Source organism: Pseudopipra pipra, chromosome 6 (genome assembly GCF_036250125.1).
Source record: "Pseudopipra pipra isolate bDixPip1 chromosome 6, bDixPip1.hap1, whole genome shotgun sequence".
In the NCBI taxonomy this organism is placed as follows: Eukaryota; Metazoa; Chordata; class Aves; order Passeriformes; family Pipridae; genus Pseudopipra; species Pseudopipra pipra.
In genome coordinates, this window is record NC_087554.1 from 53,465,234 (window position 1) to 53,489,549 (window position 24,316).

The 24,316-nt window shown below is 38.9% G+C and overlaps 1 protein-coding gene across 12 annotated transcripts in view; it reads right to left on the reverse strand.

Moving 5' to 3' along the window:
- Positions 1-24,316, reverse strand: part of BEGAIN (brain enriched guanylate kinase associated) — a 161,400-nt gene that overhangs the window by 65,867 nt on the left and 71,217 nt on the right. For 4 of the 12 annotated variants that reach the window (XM_064659167.1, XM_064659164.1, XM_064659168.1 and 1 more), the window contains 2 exons: positions 8,851-8,940; positions 8,464-8,499 (listed from right to left, as the gene is read on the reverse strand). The exons of 6 other annotated variants lie outside the window; for them this stretch is intronic. In XM_064659167.1, the coding sequence (XP_064515237.1) occupies positions 8,464-8,499; positions 8,851-8,940 (126 nt within the window). The remainder of the gene's footprint in view (positions 1-8,463; positions 8,500-8,850; positions 8,941-24,316) is intronic. 2 more of the 12 variants (XM_064659169.1, XM_064659166.1) reach the window with 1 other exon arrangement.

Genomic DNA, 24,316 nt, shown 5'->3' on the forward strand with positions numbered 1-24,316 from the left:
TATGAGTCTGTCCCATCAGTGGAGCATTCCAGAAACCCCACATCTCCACTTCACTGGTCAAATTGCTTCAGCAGCCCTTTCACATCTGCCTGCCACTCCAGGGCTCTGGTTTGAGGGTGGTTCTGCAGTGTTGCTTAAAACCTGAGCAAGTGCATTTTTTTCAACTAGCGAAATTCTCCCTGAACGGACTGATTACATTCCTTCACACAGCTCTTGAAGTGAGTGAAAAAAATATGATTAAAGGCGTTAGGAGGGAAATTAGCAGTGAAAGGAATGCAAAACAAGGGCAAGATAAATGCCTATGTCAAATATACTGAAAAAAAAAATCAAATGTTCTCATTTCTGGGTAGTGAAACAGACATTTTAATGCAGCTCTGAAATCCTAACTAAAACTAATTGTATTTTCTGGGTAAATAGCCTGTCTTGGAAGAAAGAACATGGGAACTGATAGGAACTGGGGGTTGGGGCTCTGAGTCTTGAATCTGGCTTTGCCAAACGTGCCTGGTGTTACACCAGTCAAGAGAGGTAAGGCAACACTGACCTTGCCCACTGCTGGTCATCTCTGGCTCCTGTTCTTAGTCAAGTGCAGGCACTTTCAGGATGAAATTAATCTGACCTATTTTAGAAGCCTACTTTTAGATGAGTTGACGCAAATCTGGAAGTACCCATTTCCTATAATTACAAAGGGAATCTAGTCAAGTATCTCAGACGTAGACAAACACATCTCATCAGATAACTCCCCCTCTTCCTGACTCAGTTCTGTGTGTGTGAGATGAGGTAATAGTATTGCCTTTCTTCTTTGCTTAGGTTGCACGGAGGCCCACAAAAACAAACTACAAAATGCTTTTAAAGTGTTTTTCAGATCTGTTTTGTATCTGCAATGTGTCACTTTCTAAAAAAGGACTTCGTAGGATCAGGAATTTGGGTGCACTGAGGAAAATTTAAAAAACATATTCTGGAACAGAATTTCAAAAATAATTTCTTTTTCTGTCCTTTTATCTAGGGAAAAGTCAAAACCAGTTAGCCCTATACAGGTGCTTTATGTGAAGGAATATAAAGATCAGGAGAGGGTTCTCTGGGAAGGGCCAACTCATGCCATGTCAACTTGGACCACTGATGTCACCCATGGTAGGCAGCCAGAGGGGCTGGGGCAGCTTCATGCACTTGCTTTCCTGGAATCATTTTCCCAAAAGTGTAAGTCTGCTGTGGGTCTCTGCAAAGAGATGGGCTGTTTGGCTCAAGGAGTGCAGCCAGCCACATCCCTGGTTTTGTTTCTGATGTTTGAATGCAGCTGATCATCACAGAGATGAGGGCCATCAGCCAGGCAGGAGGCAAGGGTCTGGGGGGAGACACTTTTCTGACATGTAGCTCACACCCCAGGGAGCAGCAGGTTGGACACAGAGGTCTCTGGAGACATTCACAGCTGACAGAAATGCCAACAGGTCCTCAGTGCTGCTGTGTTGCTCCTCAGTAGAGCTGGACTGCATTTTCAGCTTGATTTTGGAACTACCAAGGAATTTTGGCTTCAGGAGCTTCTGCTGATCCATGTCTGGTAGTCTGGATTACCCAGGACCTTTTATACCAACACAGCTTTGTTGAACGTGCCTCTGGAATAGGTCATGCCAGATCTGCACGGTGCCCAAGATGGACATGCTGTGAGAAAGGCACTCAAACCTCAGCTTAAGAGGAATAGCTTTGATATAACAATTGTGTCATTGAATCTGACCCCTCAACAATGTTTTTTCAAGTTGTAGTTGTTGGGAAATGAAGCCCAAGCATTTTACAAGTGTTTTTGATATTAATGAAAGATTTTTAATGAAGCAGTAATTGGATTTCTGTGTTAATCAAGTTTTGATTATGTGTTACATGATCACGGTCACTGTTTCAAAAGGGCAATGCCAAAACTATCTTCCCTGTCTGTAGTTTTTGTGTCTCACCTTACTCTTGTTCCATCTGATTAGGAGGGGGATGGGATCAAATTACAAAGTCAAGATCCAGGGTCTGAGACTCCAACTACAGACTTGAAATTAGTTGTACAGGGAATAGAGATTACATGCTGCAACTCAGACCCAGGGTCCAGTCCACAATCCCATTGCTCTTGTGCTCTTTATTCAGCGGGTTCCTTTTTCATTAAAGAAATGCTTTGGCAAATGCCTATCCAAGTTCTAGAATATGCATTTTCCTATAAATTCAGGCTCATGCAGACATTTTTCAGCCTACCTATTCTTTTTCAAATTTTCATCAAGCTCTGTTGGGTTAATTTTCATTACAGAACATCCACAGAGTTTCTCCATTACTTTCAAAGAAGTTTGTTAAATATTTGAAACTTTGGAATATGAACAGTTTGCCTGTCAAATTGCACGCAGATCTCTCCTTCCTGTAGATATATATACACACATATAGAGATTGGTAGCTTTTGGAGGAGGGTTTTTTTGCAAGTATTGAACCATTTGAATTTTCTTTTCAGTACTCATTTTCAAAATAAACAACCTGAAGCTGGGTTTGTATTGTGAGAAAGAAGGCCTGTACATATGTTTCAGAACAAATGTGTGGGTGATCCAAATCTGGAGCTCAGATAGTTTCCAGATGACTGATGGACACATAAAACAAGTAACAGAGTCCTTTCCTTAGGTTCTGGGCATTCTGGCAGAATTTAAACCAGAGAAGAGGGATCCTTTATGAGAAATATTAAAGACAGTCATTTGGAAGGGAGGTGGTGAAAAGGAAGAGATGTTTAGCAGTTGAAGTCTGAAGTGCTGTGGGATAAATCCTTAACATGAAAGTCTATTTGGAGCACCTATAGAGTTGATACAGCTACTTTAAAACAGGTATATCACTGGCTTTTGGAAGGCAGATTTTCTTCACTTTGGACATGAGTACCTCACTCTTTCATAATTTGCGCAATTAAAAATTCAGACCCAGTAGGAGACATTATATGGTAAATGAGTCTAAACTGTGCTGGGCTTATGAATTAGAGGTAGAGAAGAGAGATCTCTCTTAAAAAAAAACTTAATTATTTTTTGTGTATATTGAAAGGAGTCAGCATTTCATTGCAGAAGGGGTGACTTCTATAGCAAATGTAAGAAGTCCACAGACATATCTGTCCAACAAGGGTATTGAGTATTATCTGTAATATGAGGTGATTAAGATATGAAAATTCAGTTACATGTTGACATGCAAAAATCCCTTAGAGGACCATCTGTCAGCACCGAGTTATCTTAAGTGAATGCCATTATTGTCAGTGGAACGTGACAAGATTTTTAAAATCTGCTCATAATAAAGACATACAGGCTTTCCTTTATTTAAACATGCTATCCATAACCTAACACTCTGAATGGATTAAATAGAAATATCATTAATTAAATTACAGCTCTCGGAAATAGATACTAATCTATATTATTTTAAATTTTAGATAATCTATGATTATTTTAAATGAAGTTTGTTCAGCAGGCAGTTGTGATTCCCCCAGTGAACTGAAAAATGCAAAGGGCAAATGATAATGCACTGTGAGAATCCAGACCTGCAATCAGGGAGTGCATTATTGTGCAGAGCACTAAGTAAGCAAGGGCATAGAGTAGCTCTTGGAGGAGGAAGAATGTGGACTTACAAACCAGGATGCCCCGTTCACCAGGAGCAGCTGCGCTGGCTACCCCAGCATAGTTCTTGGGACAGGGCTGCACAGAGACTGAAGAGCTGAGCCAGCTCTCTGAGGACTGATTTAATACCTCTGCTAACTTGATTTGGAATCTTCAAAATACATTTCTGTTTCCTATTAATGAGATAACTGTTTTTGCTTATGAGACACTTCTGAGGTTAAATACCTGAGTATGTGAGAAATTAGTGCAATGCCCAGCGAAACAGTCTGTGACCAAATTCAAAGGTGACTAAAGCAGAGGGAAACAGTAGAAGCAGCAGAAGTAGTTACTACAATCTCTGCCTTCTTCCAAGCTACCTACTACTGCCTCTGTTAGGCTCTCCCTAAAGTCTGTGGAAACTGATTGTTTTCAGCTCTGACTGGTAGAGTGTTGGCATCAGTGGCTTGAATGCAAACTTTTAGGTTCAGTGAGTGATCATACAGAAGTCTGAATAAGGACTGCTCCTGTTCAATTTGTTTCTCTGTGTTGCTAGAAAATGAAGGGATGGACAGGTGGAAAATATGTATGGAAGAGAAAAAAACAGGCATGCAATTCCAGGAAGAATGAGTTTTCTGACTCATTCTTTAGAGATAGAAAGCGTATATTTATTTTCTTACAATAATAAAGGACTCTGTTCATGTTCATGCCCTACTCCAAATTGTCTGCATTGCCCAAATGCTCCCTAGTGCTCTGGAGCACATCTGAAATAAGTCAGCTGGTGAAGCTGGGAGAGAAGGGAGGTGACTTCTGCCATGGCAAACTTCAGACAGCATTTTCTCCACCCTTCACATAACACTTGAAGAAGGTTCACCTCTGTAAGAGCCACCATTTTCTGGTTTTCCAGAGGCCAATATGTTTGCATAAAATATTTGGCTGGCAGAAATGGCGAGTTACAGTGTGAAGTTGCAGGGTATGAAAGGATAAGAAAAGCAGCAGAAAAGACTGACTGCAACAAATATGTTCTTGCTTTCACAGGCTATCGGGGGGGCTGCCCCAGACAGAAAGTGATTTGAAGTTGTTGAACAGTTGTTGACTGCTTTTTAATGTCTGGCAGAGTCCTACCAGTCTGCATTGCATCTCACTAGGGATTCCAGACTACCAAGAAGTGATAAGAAAGGAGAAAAAAAATAGAGTGAGGTATTGAGAAATTGAGGGAACAAAATTTGAGGTAGACTTCAATTTATGATTTAGAAGCCAAAGAGAGCTCTCCAGGTGATTGAGCAAGCTGCCTTTGGTTGCAGTATCGCTCCTTACAGCTTTGAGTGGCCAGCTTCTAGATTGCTTTGGTTTGTAGTCATGGATAAGCACTCCCTCTGGAAATTACTGAAAGCAGCCTACCGCATCAGCTCACAAGCTTATAAAGTTATATTTTAATTGTGTTATTAAACCTTTCTCACTTTTGTTTTTCTCTGTTTACCTCCCTGATTCATCTGGATCAAGCTGTGCTGGAGCAGAAATGTCGTTCCTCCCGAATTGTGCTGTTTATTTGTAATGGGAATGTAATGAGTATGGGTGAAGCCCACTGCCCAGGAGCAAGCTGAAATTGATCTTAGTCTTTCTATTAAAGGGCTGAGGTTGGAAGTGCAGTAGGGGAATACTAGAGAAATGTGCTTTGGCAGAAGGAAAAGAGTTTTGTTCCTGTTTCATTTGGTATAAAGCATCCAGACACAGGTTGATGGACAGAGGTTATAATCTCTGCTCTCACCTTAACTGTTTCTTTCCTTTCCCAATCCTTTTCTCTTTCCTCTAATTTGAAATTCATCTTTGTCTGGCTTAAGGGACTCATTTTGGTGCGTTCGCTTAACACTTCCATCAGAAAAGCTACACTAAGCAGTTGAAAAAATAAAATATACTTTTGGGCTCTAGGACCAGTCAGACAGAGTTGCTACTGGGACTGGGACTGGGACTGGACTGAGAGAGGAACTGTAGTTGCTACTGTTTTTTTCCTTTATAAGCAGTGTATATTATGTTATTTGAATAAATTACTGAATTTTCATTTTAATTACATCTGGTCACAGTTGCCTTCTAATCCTCTTTTGTGATAGAAGTCCTACAAGATAGAAGCTTCTGTTGTATCTCTAACTTGAGTCCACAAGTGCTTGCCTTTAAAAAATGCCCATGCTTGCCAGATATTATTCCTAAAGAGCATAGGAAATAATAATGTTCTTGCCTAGAGTGAGATGCAGCACCGACCTTTCAGACACCTTTAACAGTTATTGATGCAGTCAGTTTTACCACAGTCTCTGTTCTTTATCATTTGGTTCCCCTCACACACAGTTGTATGACATTACTCAAGGAACGTGGCAGAGAGGTGAACTCTGGGGACTTTTCTGAAGGCTTTTGGGCACTAGAATAGATCACTGGTTTGTTAGCACAAGCAAACAATTAAAGTAAATAAATTAATAATATTATTTAATAAATTGACTCTATAATACTCCTAAGCCCGGGCACACCCAGATTCTCATCTGTGCACATGTGATTCTGAATCTGAGGGAAACTTACTACTATAAGGTGTTGAACAGGAACAGTGAGAGCTACTGCTGGTACCCGAATGAACTTATTTTGCCTGAATATTTCAAGATATTTTTAGTTTTCCTACAATAACAAATGATCCTCAGCTCTTTGATCACCTTGATATTACAGCAACAGAAGAGAAGGAAAAAAAGAGAAAGGAGTTGCCATCTGTCATCTCTGTCTAATTATTTCAAGCCCTACCTTGTTTTATACGCTGCAGCACACTATTTTGGGACTTGTTAACTGAGAAGTCTTCTACTCTGCAAGAGTATAAATGAGTTCACCTCTAGCAAGTTCCCCACTGCTCAGCACGTTGAGCCATCATTTCGTACAACCTTTCTCCCAAGCAAATGTTGTAATTTATTAGTTCAGGTTTTATCCTGCTCTCCTGCCTGCACTGGCTTTCCTGTGTAAGACTCCATTTTGTCACCTTTTTTTTTATGAGTGTATGGGAAAGGACATGGAACAGGACTGCACTCCTCTGAACTCTTGTTAGCAGTTCAACACCTTGACACTGGCTCTTCTGTAGTTTTGGAGTCAACCAGTAAATGAAGGTGCTCTCTGCAAATGTGGAGGGACCATATCAGGCAGCAGGTATTCATCAGAAAAGCTGTTTGCTCTATTCTTGTGAGAAGCATACACAACGTGCTTCTTCAGAGGGGACCCAGGAGCCCTCTGGTTCCAACTACCTTGTGGGCGTAGCACCCTAAAGAACCGCTTACCCAAAGAGTAAGGAAGCAGCTTCATTACTCCAGACTTTCCTAAAAATTACTCTTGTGCCTTGAGATGTGGATTACCTAAACACAGGCCACCTTTTTTTTTTCCCTTATAATTGAATTACTTGAGCATTCTGGGTTAATCAAAACTTGGGTTTTTATTTTAACTCTCTTGCTGATACTGTTAACAGCTTTCTCATTAGTTTTTTAAAGGTTGAGGTGCACCAGGCAGCATAAAATAGAACCTATCCTCATTTTGTAAATGCTGACAGTTGTCATACTCACTATCTTTCATTTCTATAAACAAATGTTTGGAGGATATTTTAGTTCCTTCAGCAAGGTGGTATTTTTCAATATAATTGGAAAGCAAGTTTCCAGATAAATTTTTAAAGTCTAGATATGTTGAAACAATGTGATTAAGGTCTGACTTAATCAACAGGAAAGAAAGAAGCAAGCTTTCAGGAAATACTAAAATTTCCCTAAAAATTTGGACTCTTTTGTGCTTTTTAGAAAGCAAGGAGGGAAATGAAAATTACCTTTCAATGGCTGCTTATTTTTACTTTTTTTTTATGAAATGGCTAAATAGCCTGAGCTAAAATCCTGGATTTGTGCATTTTGGGCTTTAGTATCCTTGGAGATAAACTGTGGTATTGTCCTCCACAAGAGTAAGGTTTTTTATTTTGGAAGTAAGAACTACAAGTGTAGGAAATGAGGGTATTTTTTTGGCAAGCCCTACAAAAAGACGACTAAACATCATTCCAAGACTGAACTTTGCTGTGGGCATCCATTTAAAAACAGCATGTGAGATCAAACTCAGTGATTACACTGTGGCTGTGTGAATTTGTTCTGATATTAAAAGACTTCCAAATATTCAATCAAGTTGGAATCAGGTCAAACATTTTGTAAAAGAGTTTTATATGCCTGGATTATATTTCACTTCACTGGTCATCTCTTGATTTTAGCCAGGACAAGCAGCAGAGCAAAGCTATTTTTGCATCAGGCTCATCTAAACCCAGGTAAGAGTAGAGAGCATGTGCAGAACCCTGGGGGACTGAAAAGAGGAATTCAAACCATTTTTCCAAGATTGCTATTTTTTTCACTCACAGACTGTGTGAAAAAATACCAAAGAATGTCGTTTATGTCTTTCCTACACTAGCAGCACCCTTAAGATGAAAATTCACACACATTATTCAGAGAAAATCAATAGACTGCAAGAACCAATCTAAAGCTTAGTCTGTCTTTATTTTTTTACCTAATTACTTTCTTACTTTGATGTATATTACAATATTGCATATGTCATTGAAAGCCTTAGGATTAGTGAATGACATTTCTTCTACATACCTGCCACTTGAAATAAAGTCAAGCAAAAAAGAACAGAGAGTATATTTAGGAGAAAAGTTGAAGAGAATCTAAGCAAAATATGGAAAAATGAGTCATTACTTAAACTTATATTACATGCTGCATAGGAATGTAAACTAGAATCAGTAATAACTCCCCCAGCCTTTCAACATTCTGTACCTATAGCATTGAGAAAATCCTTACTTCAGGAGACCTAAGATTAATGAAAACCTGATAAAGGAGAGAGAACATATACATACCAGCAATTAAGAAAGTTCGGTGAGCTGCCCAGATAACTGTGGTATCAACAGTAAAATGCAACGCATCAGTATTGTCAGAACCACTCCATCAGAAAAAAAGATTAACTGGTAGAAGGCAGCTGTGAATTTTGCATCTTCTTAAACAACTTTCAGTTTTTATGCAAGTTATTACAATTATGCAAGTTATTACAATTATTACAGGCTTGGATGAGGCAAGCATCTAGAGTACTATAGTAAACAGATCTGCTGTTAATCCCCTAGTTCAGAAAACATAGTGGAACTGAACAATGAGAGACTACAGACTGACATGAAGAAATGGAACATTTTTATGGACATCAGAAAGTTAGAAAGAAAGCATAACTTCACAAAACATCACTTATTAGTTACCTGTCCCAGAGAGTAGGTGAAGATTTTGCGAGCCTGCCCTGGAGAATTCTAGGTTGCCATAGGCAGGTTGGCACCCAGGAATTTCGTACCCTGTAGCATGAATAGAGGATAAACCATGGCTAGGTATGGCTCATATGACATACGAGTGATAACCTAGCTAGATTTGCTGCATATTAGTAGGCTATGGCATAATTTGGTACTAATTATTATTCAGGATATCTTACTTTAAAGCAGTATTAAAACTACAAAACAAAGTGATGCTACAGCACACATTTAGTAACTTTCTTGTATGACTACTGTAGGTCAGAATAAGCATTTACAATTGACCTTATGATGGCTGTAAATGAGTGCTACTCCATCTATTTTACTGGAGAAGCATTTGGCCTTAAGATTTGTGAATCAAGCTCTTATATTTTTGCATTGTAAAAACATCAGCTTAAACAAATTTATGCTTCCTTGAAAGAGGGTCATCAAAATTCCTTCTGAGCACCATAGTGAGAAAATGTTTAACAGTGTTAATTGAATCTGGGCTGAGGTTCGAGTTCTGCATACCAGGTTCCATGCTCGTCTACCATCAGCAGAACAATAGCTACAAAATATTTGCTGGGAATGAAAAGCACAAAGAGACACAATCTGAACTAGCAATAGAAGCTATGAATAACACACAGCAAAAGCAGATCCTGAGCCCAGGAGAAGGCCAGTGAGGCAGACAAATTAGCAATGAGAACTGTTGTCCAATATTAGCGTCAAGCAATGCTGGTAAGATTCAAAACAGTCTGTTCAATCCTTAGTGAAGCAAATTCTTACTGAAGTGAAAGGTAGTTTTTCCTGAGTAAAATCTGAGTAAGGACTACAATGTTTGGACATACAGAATACCTCATACTGTATTGCTGTATTCCTTTGCAATATCAGAAATGCCACATAACATGCCTGGAAGGACAAACTCAATAAAAAAATCAGTTTTTCCTCACTCAAGTATATACATATTTATGAACCAGAATTTTTGCATAAGCTTTCCCTCTGGTCAGTGATCACTACACATGCAGAAAATCCTATCTTCTAGTATTCACCATCAATTACCAGTGGGTACTGAAAAGTAGGAACCTTCTGGTCCACATACAGATCTTTACATATAGGACACATTTCAGGAGCAATAACTGTGCTACAGAGAGCAGAAGAGCAGTGTTTATTGGAAAGGATAACCCTGCATGTTACTTTAGTTGTACCACTGAGTTGTTCTTAAGGATCACTTAAGTATCTTTTAACTTTTTTCGTAATGGACTTGGATTAAGTATGTGAAGACACCCAGGGAAGACAGAAAAAATGTGAGGCCCCAAGTTTTAAGTGTTGCCATCACATGAATTTACATCGATATCAGCTTTAAAATCAGAGTGGAATTGAGAATAAATCTCTGGATTCTAACACCTCGATGTTGTTGGTTCTTCAGCGAAAAGTCACTATTACTTTGGATTATGCGTCTCTCACAGCTTTTCTGATGTTCCCAAACTGCAAATCTCATAATCAATAGGTGTGTACATATTTAATACACACAGTTCTGCAGTACTGCAGTACTTCACTATGTATTTTCATTCTCAGCTATAGGTGTAAGGAAAACAGTCCATTGTAGGAGCAGCTTTTTTAAAATGGTCTTTACTTGGCTCTTCATTTTGTATCTGCATACTTTTCAGTACAAAATTGTAAACTTCTCCTAAAAGTCATCTGTGAAATCTTAATTTTGAAAAAAAAATTAAAAATCTGGGAATTCAGCCACAGATTTTTCCAGAATGAGTGGAGATTTTTCAAATCAGTGCATTTTGCATGTTTTCCTGCACTTCACTGAGAAAACCTGCATAGGAGTCTTCTGGTGAAACAACTAAACTTGCAAATTCTGAGATGGCTTAAATGAAAACATTAGACTTTTCAAGCCTGCAAAATTAATTAAATTTGGGTTCTTGGTGCAAAGAAGCTGTTTGAACAGGGATAAATATCTGCTGACTTCAGATCCATTACCAGTTCTTCTCCATGTAGTGTTAATATAACCTATCTCGTACCTTTAACTGATATATAGCAAATAGCTTTGCTATAGATAACCTTGACAAAATATTTTAAGGCTGTGAGGTTGTGAGATGTTCTGACAGAGATGGGAGGAGTGTAAATTCCACTTTAGCTGTTTTTTCAGTGTTCTTTCCGACATCTTTTTGGTAGTAAGTCCCATGTAATTGCTCCATAAATGAGCTAATACAGAGAAAAGCTCTCTGCTCTAAATGTTGCGGATCTTTCAAAAGCTCCCCAAAGTGATTTAATAACATCCTGTCTCAGATAATCAGTGTCAGTTTTAGTCAGTCTAATCCTATTCTCATATGCAAGGTCGAAAAATAATTAGTAATGGTAAGATTTATATGCCTGATATCAAAACACAAAAATTAATTTGTCAGCCTCTGCAGTTTACATGGGATATTGTTTTAGCATTGGCAAATCAGAAATCAACAAAACAGACAAACATGTTTTTCTAAAGCAACTGCAAATTTAAAAGAAAACAAAATGGAAAAAGCTCCCCATTCTGTTACTGTGTTGTTTCCTTTCTTGAAAGGAAAACAGTTCTAAGAAATTTGTAAGTACTGAAAATAAGAAATCAGCCTATTTAAAAAGAATATCATATAGTCACTTCAGAAAATTAGTAGTTTACTACAGCAAAAATATCAGTCTCAAAACCCTGATGATAAAGTATTTCAGATTATCAAATTTTAAAACTTTTTTTTATGCCACAGCATGATAAAGTAACTCATTTTCCTCTTCTTTCTCCAGAGCTTTCCTTACACTTCACTGATGTGATTGAGACCGACTCCAGTGTCAAGTGAGGTTCAAATTTGGACATACTGTTGTGTTTCCTTGTCTTGTCCTAGAACATGCAGTATGTTACTTCAAATATTGTCTGTGGCTCTTCTGAAAATAATCACAGAGGATACCTACAGACCTATAGCCAATTTGAATTTGAAAAAAAAAAAAGTGGATTTCTCAGTGAAATATTATCAACACATTATTCTACTGTCTAGAGAAGAACAGCTAATAATTAATTTTGGTGACAGGTGGTCATTGATCCACTGTACCTAGAGTAGACTCATGCAGACTGCTATGCCTATTTAAGAAATACTTTGGTAAGAAAAGTAAATGCAATGCCCCCTCATGCTCTCCTCTCCATATTTTATAGGAGAGTTCTCTCTGGAACTGCAGCTGAAGAGTAGACTTGGAATCCGTGAGAGAAACCACTCTACAGACACCCAGGTTGGTGGAGAAGGAAGGGGAGGAGGTGTTCCAGGAGCAGGAGCAGAGAATACCCTACAACCTGTGGTGCAGACCATGGTTAGGCAGCTGTGCTCCTTCAGCCTGTGGAGGACCCCATGCTGGAGCAGGAGGATGCCCTGTGACTCCATGGGGAGCCTGCATGGAGCAGGTTCCTAGCAGGAACTGTGGACCCGTGGAGAGAGTAGCCTACGCTGGAGAAGGTTTGCTGGCAGGACTTGTGACCCCATGGTTGACTCATGCTGGAGAAGCCTGTTCCTGGAAGACTGCCCCCCATAGGAGGGACCCAGATTGGAGCAGTTTGTGGAGAGCTGCAGGCAATGGGAAGGACTCATGCCAGAGAAGTTCATGGAGAACTGTCTCCCATGGGAGGGACTCCATGCTGGAGTAGGGGAAGAGTGTGAGGAGTCCTCCCCATGAGTAGGAAGGAGCAGCAGAGACAATGTGTGATGAACTAACCACAGCCCCCATTGCTGTCCGCCTGTGCCACTTGAGGGGAGGAGACAGAGAAAACTGAGAATGAAGTTAAGAAGGGAGGGATAGTGGGAAGTTGTTTTAAGGTTTAGGTTTTATTTTCTCATTACCCTATTCTGATTTGATTGGCGATAAACTAATTTCCCCAAGTGGAGTGTGTTTGGCTCTTGATGGTAATTGCTAAGTGATCTCTCCTTGTTCTTATCTCCACCCATGAGCCTTTCATTATATTTTCTCTTCTGTTCCTGTCCAGCTGAGAAGGGAAGTGTCAGGATGGCTTTGGTGGGCACCTGCTGTCTAGCCAGAGTCAACTCAAAACAATAGAATACACTGGTCTGTTTTACAAATGTCAGTTGCAAATCTGAATGATTTTTCCCAAATAATGTGTTTTTCAGAAGCTGGAGAAGTCTGTGGTTGCTCCATTTGTGACTGGAAGACTCAGTGAACAGATTTTAGCCTTTAAACCAAAGTCACCCCAAATCTCACATCTGTTAAAGGGAGAAGCATTTTCTGTGAATAAGGGAGGAATGTGTCCTGGTCTGATTTTAGCTTAAAATCTGTGCTTTTTAAGACCTGAAGCAGATTTGAAAGTCACCCTTAAACTGGGCTGTGCTATTATGATTTCTGTACTTGCCCAATTTAGCCCTATTTTACCCCTGAATGAGTTAAGAACTGCTATTTTTGCTTCTATTAACACCATAAAGCTATTTTAAGGACCTGCTTTTATAAATACTAATAACCTGAGATGAAACATTGGCAGAGCAAGCTGGAAGAACCACGGGGACACCTTGGAACATACTGTCACGACTTTACCTCTACATCCCGTCCTCATTGAGAAGGCACGTGGTAGTGGTGCTGATTTAGCATTGCAGACTTTCAAGATGCTGTCAGCTCCACTTGCTACCTACTTTCCCACCAGTCATGCCAATGTAGGTAACTGGCTGTCATCTCCACAGAACAAAGGCTGGAGTTAATAAAAAATGTCAAACAATCCATTTTCTGTGAGGGGGTGGCAGTTCTATTCCTGGAGTTACCAGAACTATCCATGACCACAGTATTAAATAATGTAAAAGTGCTTCTGGGATTAGAACAATATACCTTAATGAATATGTTAAATATAATTCCCTAATCGAAAACCAGGCCCCTATGAAACCATACATCCCTCTAGTTGGGGTAATCTACTGAGACTGGACCAGTAGCTCTCCAGTGCAGACACAGCGTACACGAGAATATGGTGAAGCTGGGAATGTCCATGAAGCAGAAAAGGAAGGAAGATAAGGACATTTGTAATCAATGAAGTTAATATCTGTTTATGACACTATAGAAATACAGAGATGTTGCTTTACCAGCTTAATTTAACACATTTTAGGAGAGAGTGTTTCCCTGCAAGAGGCCTGCTGGCTTCCATACCTCTCAGTATCTTTCTGACCAGGCACAAAACCCAACTCTTTTTCTCATCCTATTTCTTGTCCTTTTTCCCCCCTTCTTCTAACAAGCTCTTACCATGGCTTCTCTTCATCTCCAGTTTTGCCTATCAGTTCAATCCCCAACTATGTTTCCTGTATGGCCACTGGCTCCTCTTAGTTCACGACCTGCTGCAATGCTGAAGGTGAGAGACCATTTCCATGTCCCCTCTTGGGAAGCCAGTCACTACAAGATTCACATGCCAGAAAGAGTTAGGGAGGAAGTCTTATTCAGTCTTGAAACTCTAGAGTCAGGAACACTTGACTGAGATTGAACCTATGTGAGATTTAGTTGCCAAACTAATGCTTTTGCAGTGCACAATTTTGAAAGTTTATAAAAACCACAGAATGATAGAATGGTTTTGGTTGGAAGGGACCTCTTCAGGTTCTGGAAATCTACTACTGACATAAAACTGGTAGGACTGGGATTGACTGAAGTTTTCTTTCACAACTTTAGTTTAAAGCCTTTTTAACCAACTTGGCAAGCCTATGTTAGTTACAGCATAAATTGACACTCTGGAAGGGCCTTTGGAATATTTTAGGTCCCAACTCCAAAGCAGACAGGTTGAGGTCTTCTTAATGAAAAATATAATTTGGTATTTTTTTTGCTATGAGTACACCCACATTTTTTTCCTTTGTTATATTTTCAGAAATATCTAAGGCATTTTAACATAAAAATATGGCAGACAATACTCCAATTGATATAGTTAAAATTTTGCAAAGCATTAAGTAATCTGTCAGCGGAAAATATACCATACCTACCTATTTATCCATCTATATTTATCAAACCATGTGGGTGGCCTTTTGTGAAGTAAACGTGTATGAATATGCATACACATATGTATACATATGTATATACTTAAAATCCACTATTTTCAGAAAATATATGAGGAAAATAGTACATAAATGCTCTACAGTATAACTGCCATGCTTTGACTATAAATACATGAATGAATAATTATCACTGTATTAGGCAGGTTGACAGAGCAGTTTCAGTAGAATTGGAGCTACTTGCAATGTTTGATTTTGTTTGTTGATGCCTTTAAATACCTGTATTGCCAAAACACAAATAGTGTTTCATTCTGACTCAAGGCAGTCAGTTCAATACAGGTGTATCAACAAAATGCAAGGATTTATGACTAACAAAGTAATGAACTTTCTGTTCTCAAAATGCTAAGATGCCTTATTCTGTATGATGACATAAGCTAATCAGTTTTGCATACATTTCTAATAATTAACAACAAGTTTGAGCTCTCAAAGAAATCTGCAGACACAGATCCCATTTCCCCAAACTTTTGCTTTATTGCATTAATGGGGTACTCTAGTTTGTCTATGAATATCCAACATTGGCTTTGATCTAGGGTGTTATTGCAACAAAATCCAAGACTGTGAAGCTTTGCAAGCTTGTGATCACTTTTCTTGGTATCACTGTGGCATTTTATTGTGGCTATATGACTTCATATTTTGTCAGTCTTTAAATGCATGAAATATATTAACTGATCTGGAATTTAATAGCTGGCTGAGTACAATTTTACTGATGATTAGATTTGCGGGAAGAGAAGCAGGTGCAGAAACACTCCCTCCTGCAACTGTGGAAAAATATGATAGGAATTAGTCATTCAGCATCTGCATGGAAATAATCATAAATTGTTAATAATATTTCATTTCGAGTCTCCTACTTAGGAAGCTGATCATCTGCATATTGTGAAAAACATCAGTTAACTTTACTGTCTTAAAACTTGTAAACTATTGCTACAGAATAAAAACAGTCACTCTTTTAAGGGTTAGAGATCATCTTTGCCATATAATTCAGTGACATCTGATAGTTTGTATACTGTTTAAATGCATTTTGTTATTTCCTGTGGGAAGCAATAGCCATAAATGCATTTTATAGGTGCCAAAATACACCTGTTGTCTGTGGACATTTCCCATGGGAACTATACTTGCTTCTATGTCTCCTTTAGGTCAATATTAGCAGTGGCTTTCCAGTGCTGTGAATGATAATACACAACAGCTTCTCTGAGGCACTTATTTTTATGATGAGTTTTTCATAATGGCAAAACCCGAGGAATAGTTTTCCATATACAGGAAAACAAATATGAGCACCTAAGTGCTGTCTTTTCTCCTATTTACACTGTTTTTTTTTCTTCAACTAACTAAGTGTTGTTTCTAATGTAATTAGGCCATCATGAATCATTTACCCCTAATTTTTCTCTATCATAAATGCTTTGTTCCAGTGTCCCAGCAGCAGATCCATTTTTTCACTCTTTTTTTATGGTTTTACTTCAGGCAATCTTTACACCACTTCAGCTGCCCTCTTTGAGTACAGTTAAAGCTTTGTTTCAACATGGAGAACATTATGGGGTAGCTGGCAGTAAGTATCTGGCTGAGAAGACTTCTGTGTCTAGAAGTGAATTTTTATCAATCTTAAGGAGACAAATTTGGAACAATGTTTATGTTTCCTAATTTGGAATATTAGAATGCTTAAGGTATCAGCTGCATAAATTAGTAATACATTAAAAGCTACCTTCCAAGTCCCCTAGTGCCAATGTAATTCTCCCTTTTCCCCACTTTTCAACAGTCTTCCTTGGAGCCTCTAAGTTTGGGAGCTTTAGATAATCACTGACTCATTTTGTCATCTAGGAATGGACTATGTAAGAGGTCTTTTCTAAATATATGGATGTATTTACTGCATACATCAACTGTGCTTGTATTTATATTTCATACCTTTTCCAAAATCTGCTGTGATGATTTTAAGTAGGGGGATGTGAATGTGTGAATAAAATCATACTGAATATAGAGTAGGATTAACTTTACTGAGAATAGCAGCTCTTTTGTGCAAAGACTGGTCTGTGCTTGCACAGTTCCAGCAATCCATGCCTGGTGCCTCCAGAGAATCAAATAATTACAAGACATCCCTTTAAAATGGCACATGTTTTACATGGTAAGTAGAATTATGCTAACACTTAAGACTGAAATATATTCCTATATCCCTAAAGATATATCCTAAATTATATCTAGTGGCTCAGTAACTTTCACTTATTCACTGAATACATAGTCTAAAGATCTGTTTTCTAAGCAGCTTCAGTAAACTACGGTGTGAGGTGTTTCTGCAAGAGGGGAAAATGCTGGCATGCTGGGGAAAGGGCAGTGATGTCTCTGGGAATGTTATGAAGAATCTCAGTCACCCCTTTGCAAGAAATGGATTCAGTCTTGAAGAGATGCACAAAAACATTTTTTTTCTGAGACTTGAGGCACCTGAGAAAACAAACTCAAAAGTACAGTTTGTCAAAATCAGTCCAAAAAAAGAAAAACTGAGTGGGGATATGGCTGATATTTTAAACATGACAGGGAGGGACAAAAATTATTTCCTCTAAAGAAAAGTGATGGTTTAAGAAGAAATTGGACAGAACTAAACATGATTACATTTTCTGCTGGAAATTAGAACACATCTAATGACAAAACAACATGATTCTGGAACAGCCTTTTAATCAAAGATAGATTATCTGGTTGCCTGTATGTGCAGATCGCTGTCCCCAAATGTCCAGGTTCCTAAATGTCTTGTTTTCTCAAATTGCTTTTTCACAAAAAGGCTGTTGTCAATAGATATTTTCAAACAATGGATCTCAGTCCTTCAAAGTCTTACTCACTTTAGTGTTTGTTACTTGTCGGAGAAGAGAACCAGGCACCAGCTCAGTAGTGTCAATGACTGGAGTCAGAAATGGAAGAAATATCACTGAGAAAACCAGTTCTACCTTGATGAACCTGATGCAGTTAATGAATTTGTCACTTGATCTCTGCTAGAAATGCATTTATCAGTCCAACACTTTCATGTATTTGAAATACAAATGCACTGCTACAGAGCAGTTGAATTTACAATTGAGAATACTATGATTACAGAGATAATATCTAGAGAAATATTCCCAGGAGATGCTTCCAGGCAGCTTAAAATCAATAGACATGATGAGTATTTTACATCTCTTCAGATTTTGCTTCTGGTTTGACTATACAACCCTTATCTTTTACCCCTGAAGAGCATGGATGCTTTCACTGTGGATAGATTTCTACATTCCTTTTGCTGAGAAAATTAAGCAGTGAGTGATCTGCTTCAGAAATCTGCTCACTGGAGAATTGGTGAATATGCATGTAAACAACTGCCCTAGAGTATAATCAGAGCTATTTTCATGTTACAGTTTGGTAGGTTAGAAGAAGGAATTAATTAAAACAAGAGAGACTAGACTTCAGTTCAGAAATTGTTTTTCTTTTTGTCTGCTCTGAAGCCCTGTTGAGGCCTCCTCTCCTGCCTGCCACCACAGATTTAAATTATTTTTGCTAAATTTTGATTTTAGTGAAGAATTTATTCAGCACTGACTGTACCTCCGATGAAATAATTCAGTGGAATTGCCTGGGCTGGCTGGCATGAAGTTTATCCCTTGTATATCCATGCAGGTTCTCTCGGTCCATCTTGCACTCTGTGGGGCTATTTGAATTGATTCTTTCTAGTTTTATGTGCCTTCCATTATAAAGGACAGATTTTCTGTTGTCTTAGGGTATATTACATTCATTTTGCAGGCTCTTCCCTATGCCAGGCACTGTTACATTGGACTCTTGGGTGTGTCAAACAAATAATATGGCTCCCAACGCAGAGAAAATCAGCTCACTTTTCTGTCGCTTGACTTGCTCTCATACCCTTTTCTCTTCTTGCCCATTTAAAGTATAAGTTCATTGAAGGAGAGGAAATCTCTTAGGATTGTGGGAGAACAGCAGGCAGTATAATGAATCCTGGTCTCTGGATGGGACCTCAAGGGTAAAGAGAAATTGAGAGGGAGATTCTGATGGGGTCACTTGAGTGGAGGGTCTTTTGAAAAATCAAGAAAAATAATAGAAAGAACAATATCTGAGGGATGGAAGCCTAATTATATATTAAAAATATTCCAATACTCTCAGATTTGTTCAGGGTTATATTTCAGAATGGCTAATGGGAAGATTTCAAAATTATTTAATTATCCTGCATACCAATTTAAACAAGACAAATATCAATGAAAAGGCTGAATCCAGAGTAATGCAGGAAGCAGAGCTGGCTCAGAGGTAAAGGAAATGCAGAATTCCACCACCCTGGGAATGAGTGCTGTTGGAGGAGACGGCAGCACTGTGATGAAGTAGCAGGCATGGTGCTCCTGCTCGTGCCAGAACAAGGAGCCATGACCACTGCTTCTTGCAAGAGGGATGGACAAGTATTTAGTCTACTCAGAGCATCCTTTCCTTTGGCAGTAGCAGTGGCAGGTCTCTGGCAGAGGCAAAGCAGGCAACTGCCCCAGCATCTGCATACTTTATCTGTGTCTAGAGCTGGCTCTGCAAATCCCATTCCATTTATTTCAGGCTTCAAACATATACTATGCTTGGCTCAAGGCCCATTCTATGCTTTGAAAGGGCTTTGGGGAAAAAAAAGTGCTGCAAAACAAAATTGCCAGGTGTGAGCAATCAGAGCACAATTAAATCTACTATGAATGAAATGAATTATCCCCTTAAAAAAATATTAGCTGTTGTGGAACAAGTTTCATTTAACAATTAAGAGATGTATATGTTCAGGTGAGTCTTATTACTGCTTGGCTAACTCCTGTCATGTGCATCTTCCTGCTTTCTTTTGCAAGAACTGTCTGTGTGGCAGAAAACAGACTCAGTTTTCATCCGGGTGTACATCAGTGAGTCGTGGGCATGAGACTGCTTTATTCAGTACGGACAATGTCTGTCTATGATAACAGCAAACTAATGGATGCTTTTAAAACCAGAGAAACATAGATGCAGAATGTATGATGGTGAGAGTCCAGTGACATGGAATACGCCTCTCAAAGGGAAGGCATTGAGAATTAAAGTTGAGGCAGGTTCCGAAGCAATACTTTGATGAAGTGCAGTTTCTGTTTTCAAGGCAAGAGTGCGGAAAAATTATTCTAACCAGTCTCAGAGACACCTACATTTGGGATTCTGGAGTGCCCTGGGAGGTTGGACAGACACTGATTTGCCTAATGATGAGTTGCCAGGATCGACAGCATTACTGGGATTCCTCTGCAAGGCAGAAGTGCAGTTCCACGGTGGAGCTGGGCCCATTCACAGTACCTAAAATCCCCCTAACCCACAGGGATGGGCAGTACAGATTTAGCACAGAGCCCAGCAGCTGTGATCTTTTTTTAAAAACCCAGTGGTGGCATATATATAACCCACACTTCCAGTGATTTGAGCAGAGACACTGTTTTATTTCAATTTGAGGGACCTCAGACTTTTTCTCAGGATATACCCTTGCTAGGTGGCTATCAGTGTGGATTTCCATGCCTTCCATTGAGACTTGGCACCGGATAACCAGGAATACAAAGCCATGGAGCCAACAATAAAGAAAGCAAAAAAAAAGAAAAGAAAAAAATTTGTTTCTATATCTCTTATTCCCTTAACTATACAGTATTTCTCTCTTCAGCTGTTTAAGGACATGGGGTTCCTTTTTCAGAAGGTCTGGAAGTCCTCCCTGAATGCAGTGATCAGTTCTTGAAGCAGTGTTGTGCCTGTATTTTGTGCCCAGAATATGATTTGGCTCCGACAGCAGAAAGAGCAAGCATGTGTGACTTTAGGTGCCATACACTAATGCTAACTAGGCTGTGCAAATAATTTAAACGTTAACACATTCCTTTGGATTTGCCTACCAAGTGCAACTGATGGCTAATTGGGCCTGAAGTTTGTAACAGTGTGAACTTGTTATGGTCCAAACACGGAAATGAGAAGGTCTGATCTAGTAGCTGATCCCTTCAAACAAAACAAGAATATGTACAGGAGGCAGAATTTCCAGTCTGATAGTGGGGCCAAGACACATGGAAATCTGTTTCCTACTTGTGAAAGCCTTACTGGTCAGAAGCAACTAGAATCAAATTACCAACTCAGTCAAAGCATTATATTCTAATACCTCTCCAATATATACTGAAACTCTAGGCCAGTCCTGAAGGAGTTGGAAGAATATCATGTGACCCATAAAGCCAAATCCTTCAGGGCTGCAGATGTTAAGTGAGCCTGTTAATAGCAGATTGTACTCATTTCACTCTCATGTAATTTTGGATTCTCTAACTTTCCCCTGGTCCCTACTAAAAGGTATCATCCTCTCCTTTGCCAGAAATATGCTACTGCTTACTAGCTGAGTAATGGGTTTTGTCTATTTGCAAAATAGCAGCTTCAGGATCCTGCCAGCTCCAAACCAGAGCTGCAGCCTCTTGGCTCCTACAAGTGTAGAAGTTATTGGATTAGAGAAGGGTAGATAAAAAGGCTGTCTCTTGCTTGATTTTTGAACTGGGGAAAGCATCAAACCTGATAAACAGGCACCACAGCTCAGCTAATGCAAATGCCAGGAATTGGGTAGTGCTTGATGAGCAGGTGAGCAGTCCTCCCCAAATCCTGTCAGCTGGATGGTATTTGCAGAAAGTGGTGACTAATTAAATATAGTCTACAAGGGACCTCTGGGAACGTGAGATGAGAGAGGAAGTGTTTGTGGGAGAAAGAAGCACTAAATAAGTGAATGACCCTATGGCCATTTTTAAGGTAGCTCAGGTGAGAAAACAGTAAATCCTCAATTGTCAAGGTAGTTTATTCAGAACAGTTTGTGGTTTTTTTTTACCCTGACATATTTTCCTTGTTTTATAGAAAGAGAGTTTTAAGAGCTGAAGGGCTACCTCCCCTTGGCTTCATTGGTCTTGCTCGTACATTCCTCATTCCTAACATCCCTGAGATGTTCCTTGTATAATGAGAATTGAGAGTATAAAATTAAGAGGTTTAACTTTCTCAGTTCCTTTTATTGCATATGTGCAGCACAGGATCGCAGAAAGGACTGGAATTTCTGTACTGCCTGAGCAGTAGCTATTCTGCAGGAAGGCTGACAACCTTGACTATCAGCAGAGCCTGCTCTGACTCACTGCTAACCACTGCACTACTGCAACTAGTCAACATCTGAGCTCTTGGTATTAGAATTCAGAAATTTTTTACAATATAATTTTTTCTATTTCTCTGCCTCCAAGCATAGCTAAACAGTGTGTCTTGTTACTTGGTTCAACAGCTGCTAGTCGCTTTCAGTCCATTAATTGTCTTTTGGAAAGAAGCTGCACTCTTTCATTGCTATTGGAAGGCTTAGGCTTGACCCTGGTAGCTGCTTTACACCTTTAGATGACCAACCTTCTTGAATACTTACGGGAGGATCCAGTTACAGCTTATTCTAACAGAATCTTTCTTTCCTCACTTTCTTCATCCTTCGCAAAGCGTATTTCCAGCATCATCTCTGAACTTCCTACTGGCAACTACCTCTTCGCTGAGAAGTGACATACTTTTACGGTCTAATACCCAGTATCTTGTTTCTGTCTTGTTTACATGTAATCTACTTTTAACAGTTCCAGACATCTTGGCAGGAGGGCCAAAGCATACTCACTAGCTGTATTTCTTGGCCTTTTTCTGATAAGACTCAGACTTGTTCTGCTCCCTACGGGCCCTCGAATGAGCATGGAAGGGGAATTCAAAAATCTTACTCTCTTTCTTCCTTGCTGTGTTGAAGTGAAACAGGAATGGCAGTTCCCGCACTCTGGGGAATACAGACAAGCTAAACTGTTCGAATAGCAAGAGGGTGGAAGGGTACAGGCCCAGCAGTGTCCTGTGTGGACACTGGCTAACATCTAAGAGAAATCCATAGGAGCCTAGCAATAAAATTCCACAATTTCTCTTTCATAGGATTTGTTTTAAAGGCACAGTTTGATACTTTAGAATTAATTTTTAACCTGGCAAATTTAATGTTGAAGACCCAATGCAAATTTGGGATTGAGTTTTTGCTTTGGTTTCACATGAATTCTCTCACCAGACCAGTGTGTGGTCAAATTAAACATTTAATACTTGTATCTCATGATATGACAGGATCTTTATGCTCTTAGGTGACCACTTAGTAATAGATTATGTATTTATAACCTGGAAGAGCCATGAGTTGCTGCTTTCTGAATCCTGAAGAATAATCCAGGAAGATGATCAGCGATATCACTTAATATTAATCAGACTTGAGCTGGCAAAACCCCCCACGTATTAGAAAGTTCTGATACTTGGCCCTTTTTTATTGTTTTTCTTTCTCAACTTATTTCAGAAGCACTGCAACCAAACCATTTTTCTTGGACAATTGGCCCAAGATAAGGCTACAAAAATGGGAAAATGTGGAAGAAAAAATTTAAGGTTACCTAGTGATATGTTCAGTTAGCTGCACACATTTCTGATTTATAGAGTGAGTTATAAAGAGTTAGTACATTGAGTATCAGCAGTAAGTGTGGGAATAGCTCACTAAAACATATATGGGATTTGGGGTTTATGCACCTTGTAGAATGTTGTGTGTCCATTTCAACCTTTGCTAAATGCTTCATTAAGTGTTATGGAAAACAAAATAAATAATTTCCTTTTGTAAGGGTTTCACATCCTGGTGTGAAAAGGCCTTTTATTTCAGATAAGTCTTGCTGTCTGATTAAATCCCATGGATAGGGCAAAAATATTAATAGATTTTTCTATCTTCACCTCACTGATGTTCAATCACAGGTTCTTTCCAACTCTGTGCTTTTTTAGAGGACAGTAATTTGCTGAAAGCATTCTTAGCAAGTTGATGTCAATCTGATTACAATTAACAATACATTCTATTTCCATTTCCCACTTTCAAACGAAGTTGAATGATGGCAGTACAAGTCAGAAAAAGGTTTTAAAATAAGCTGAGGTCTCTCTAGATTTCTATAAATGCAAGATTCATTCTTTTATAGTAAGCAGCAATTTTTTGTATGTATCCCAACACTTTTCTGTTCATTTGAACCTGACAAGGTAAATGAGTAATAAAAGTGAAAAAGGAAAGGTGGTTGCAAAGCAAATGCAGTTGTCTGGATTTATTGAGCCCACTTGATGGCGTTGAAATTATTTTTTCTTATTTTTATAGTAATTCATTATGTTCGGGCCTGCTAGTGCATGTCAAACGCAGCATGAGGGAATAAAGAAACAAACCTTTCTTATTCATAAATGAATAAAGCAATAAACCTTTTGTGTCAATGGAAATTATGTACTCTAAATTAGTGTGTCTACAGCAGCACAGAGTAATAAATAGAGAACAATTTGTTCACTTTTATGTAAATTGAATTTAACTATCAATATGAAATATAGCAGCTTTTAATTAAAAGGGACAGTTCCACTAATTTAGA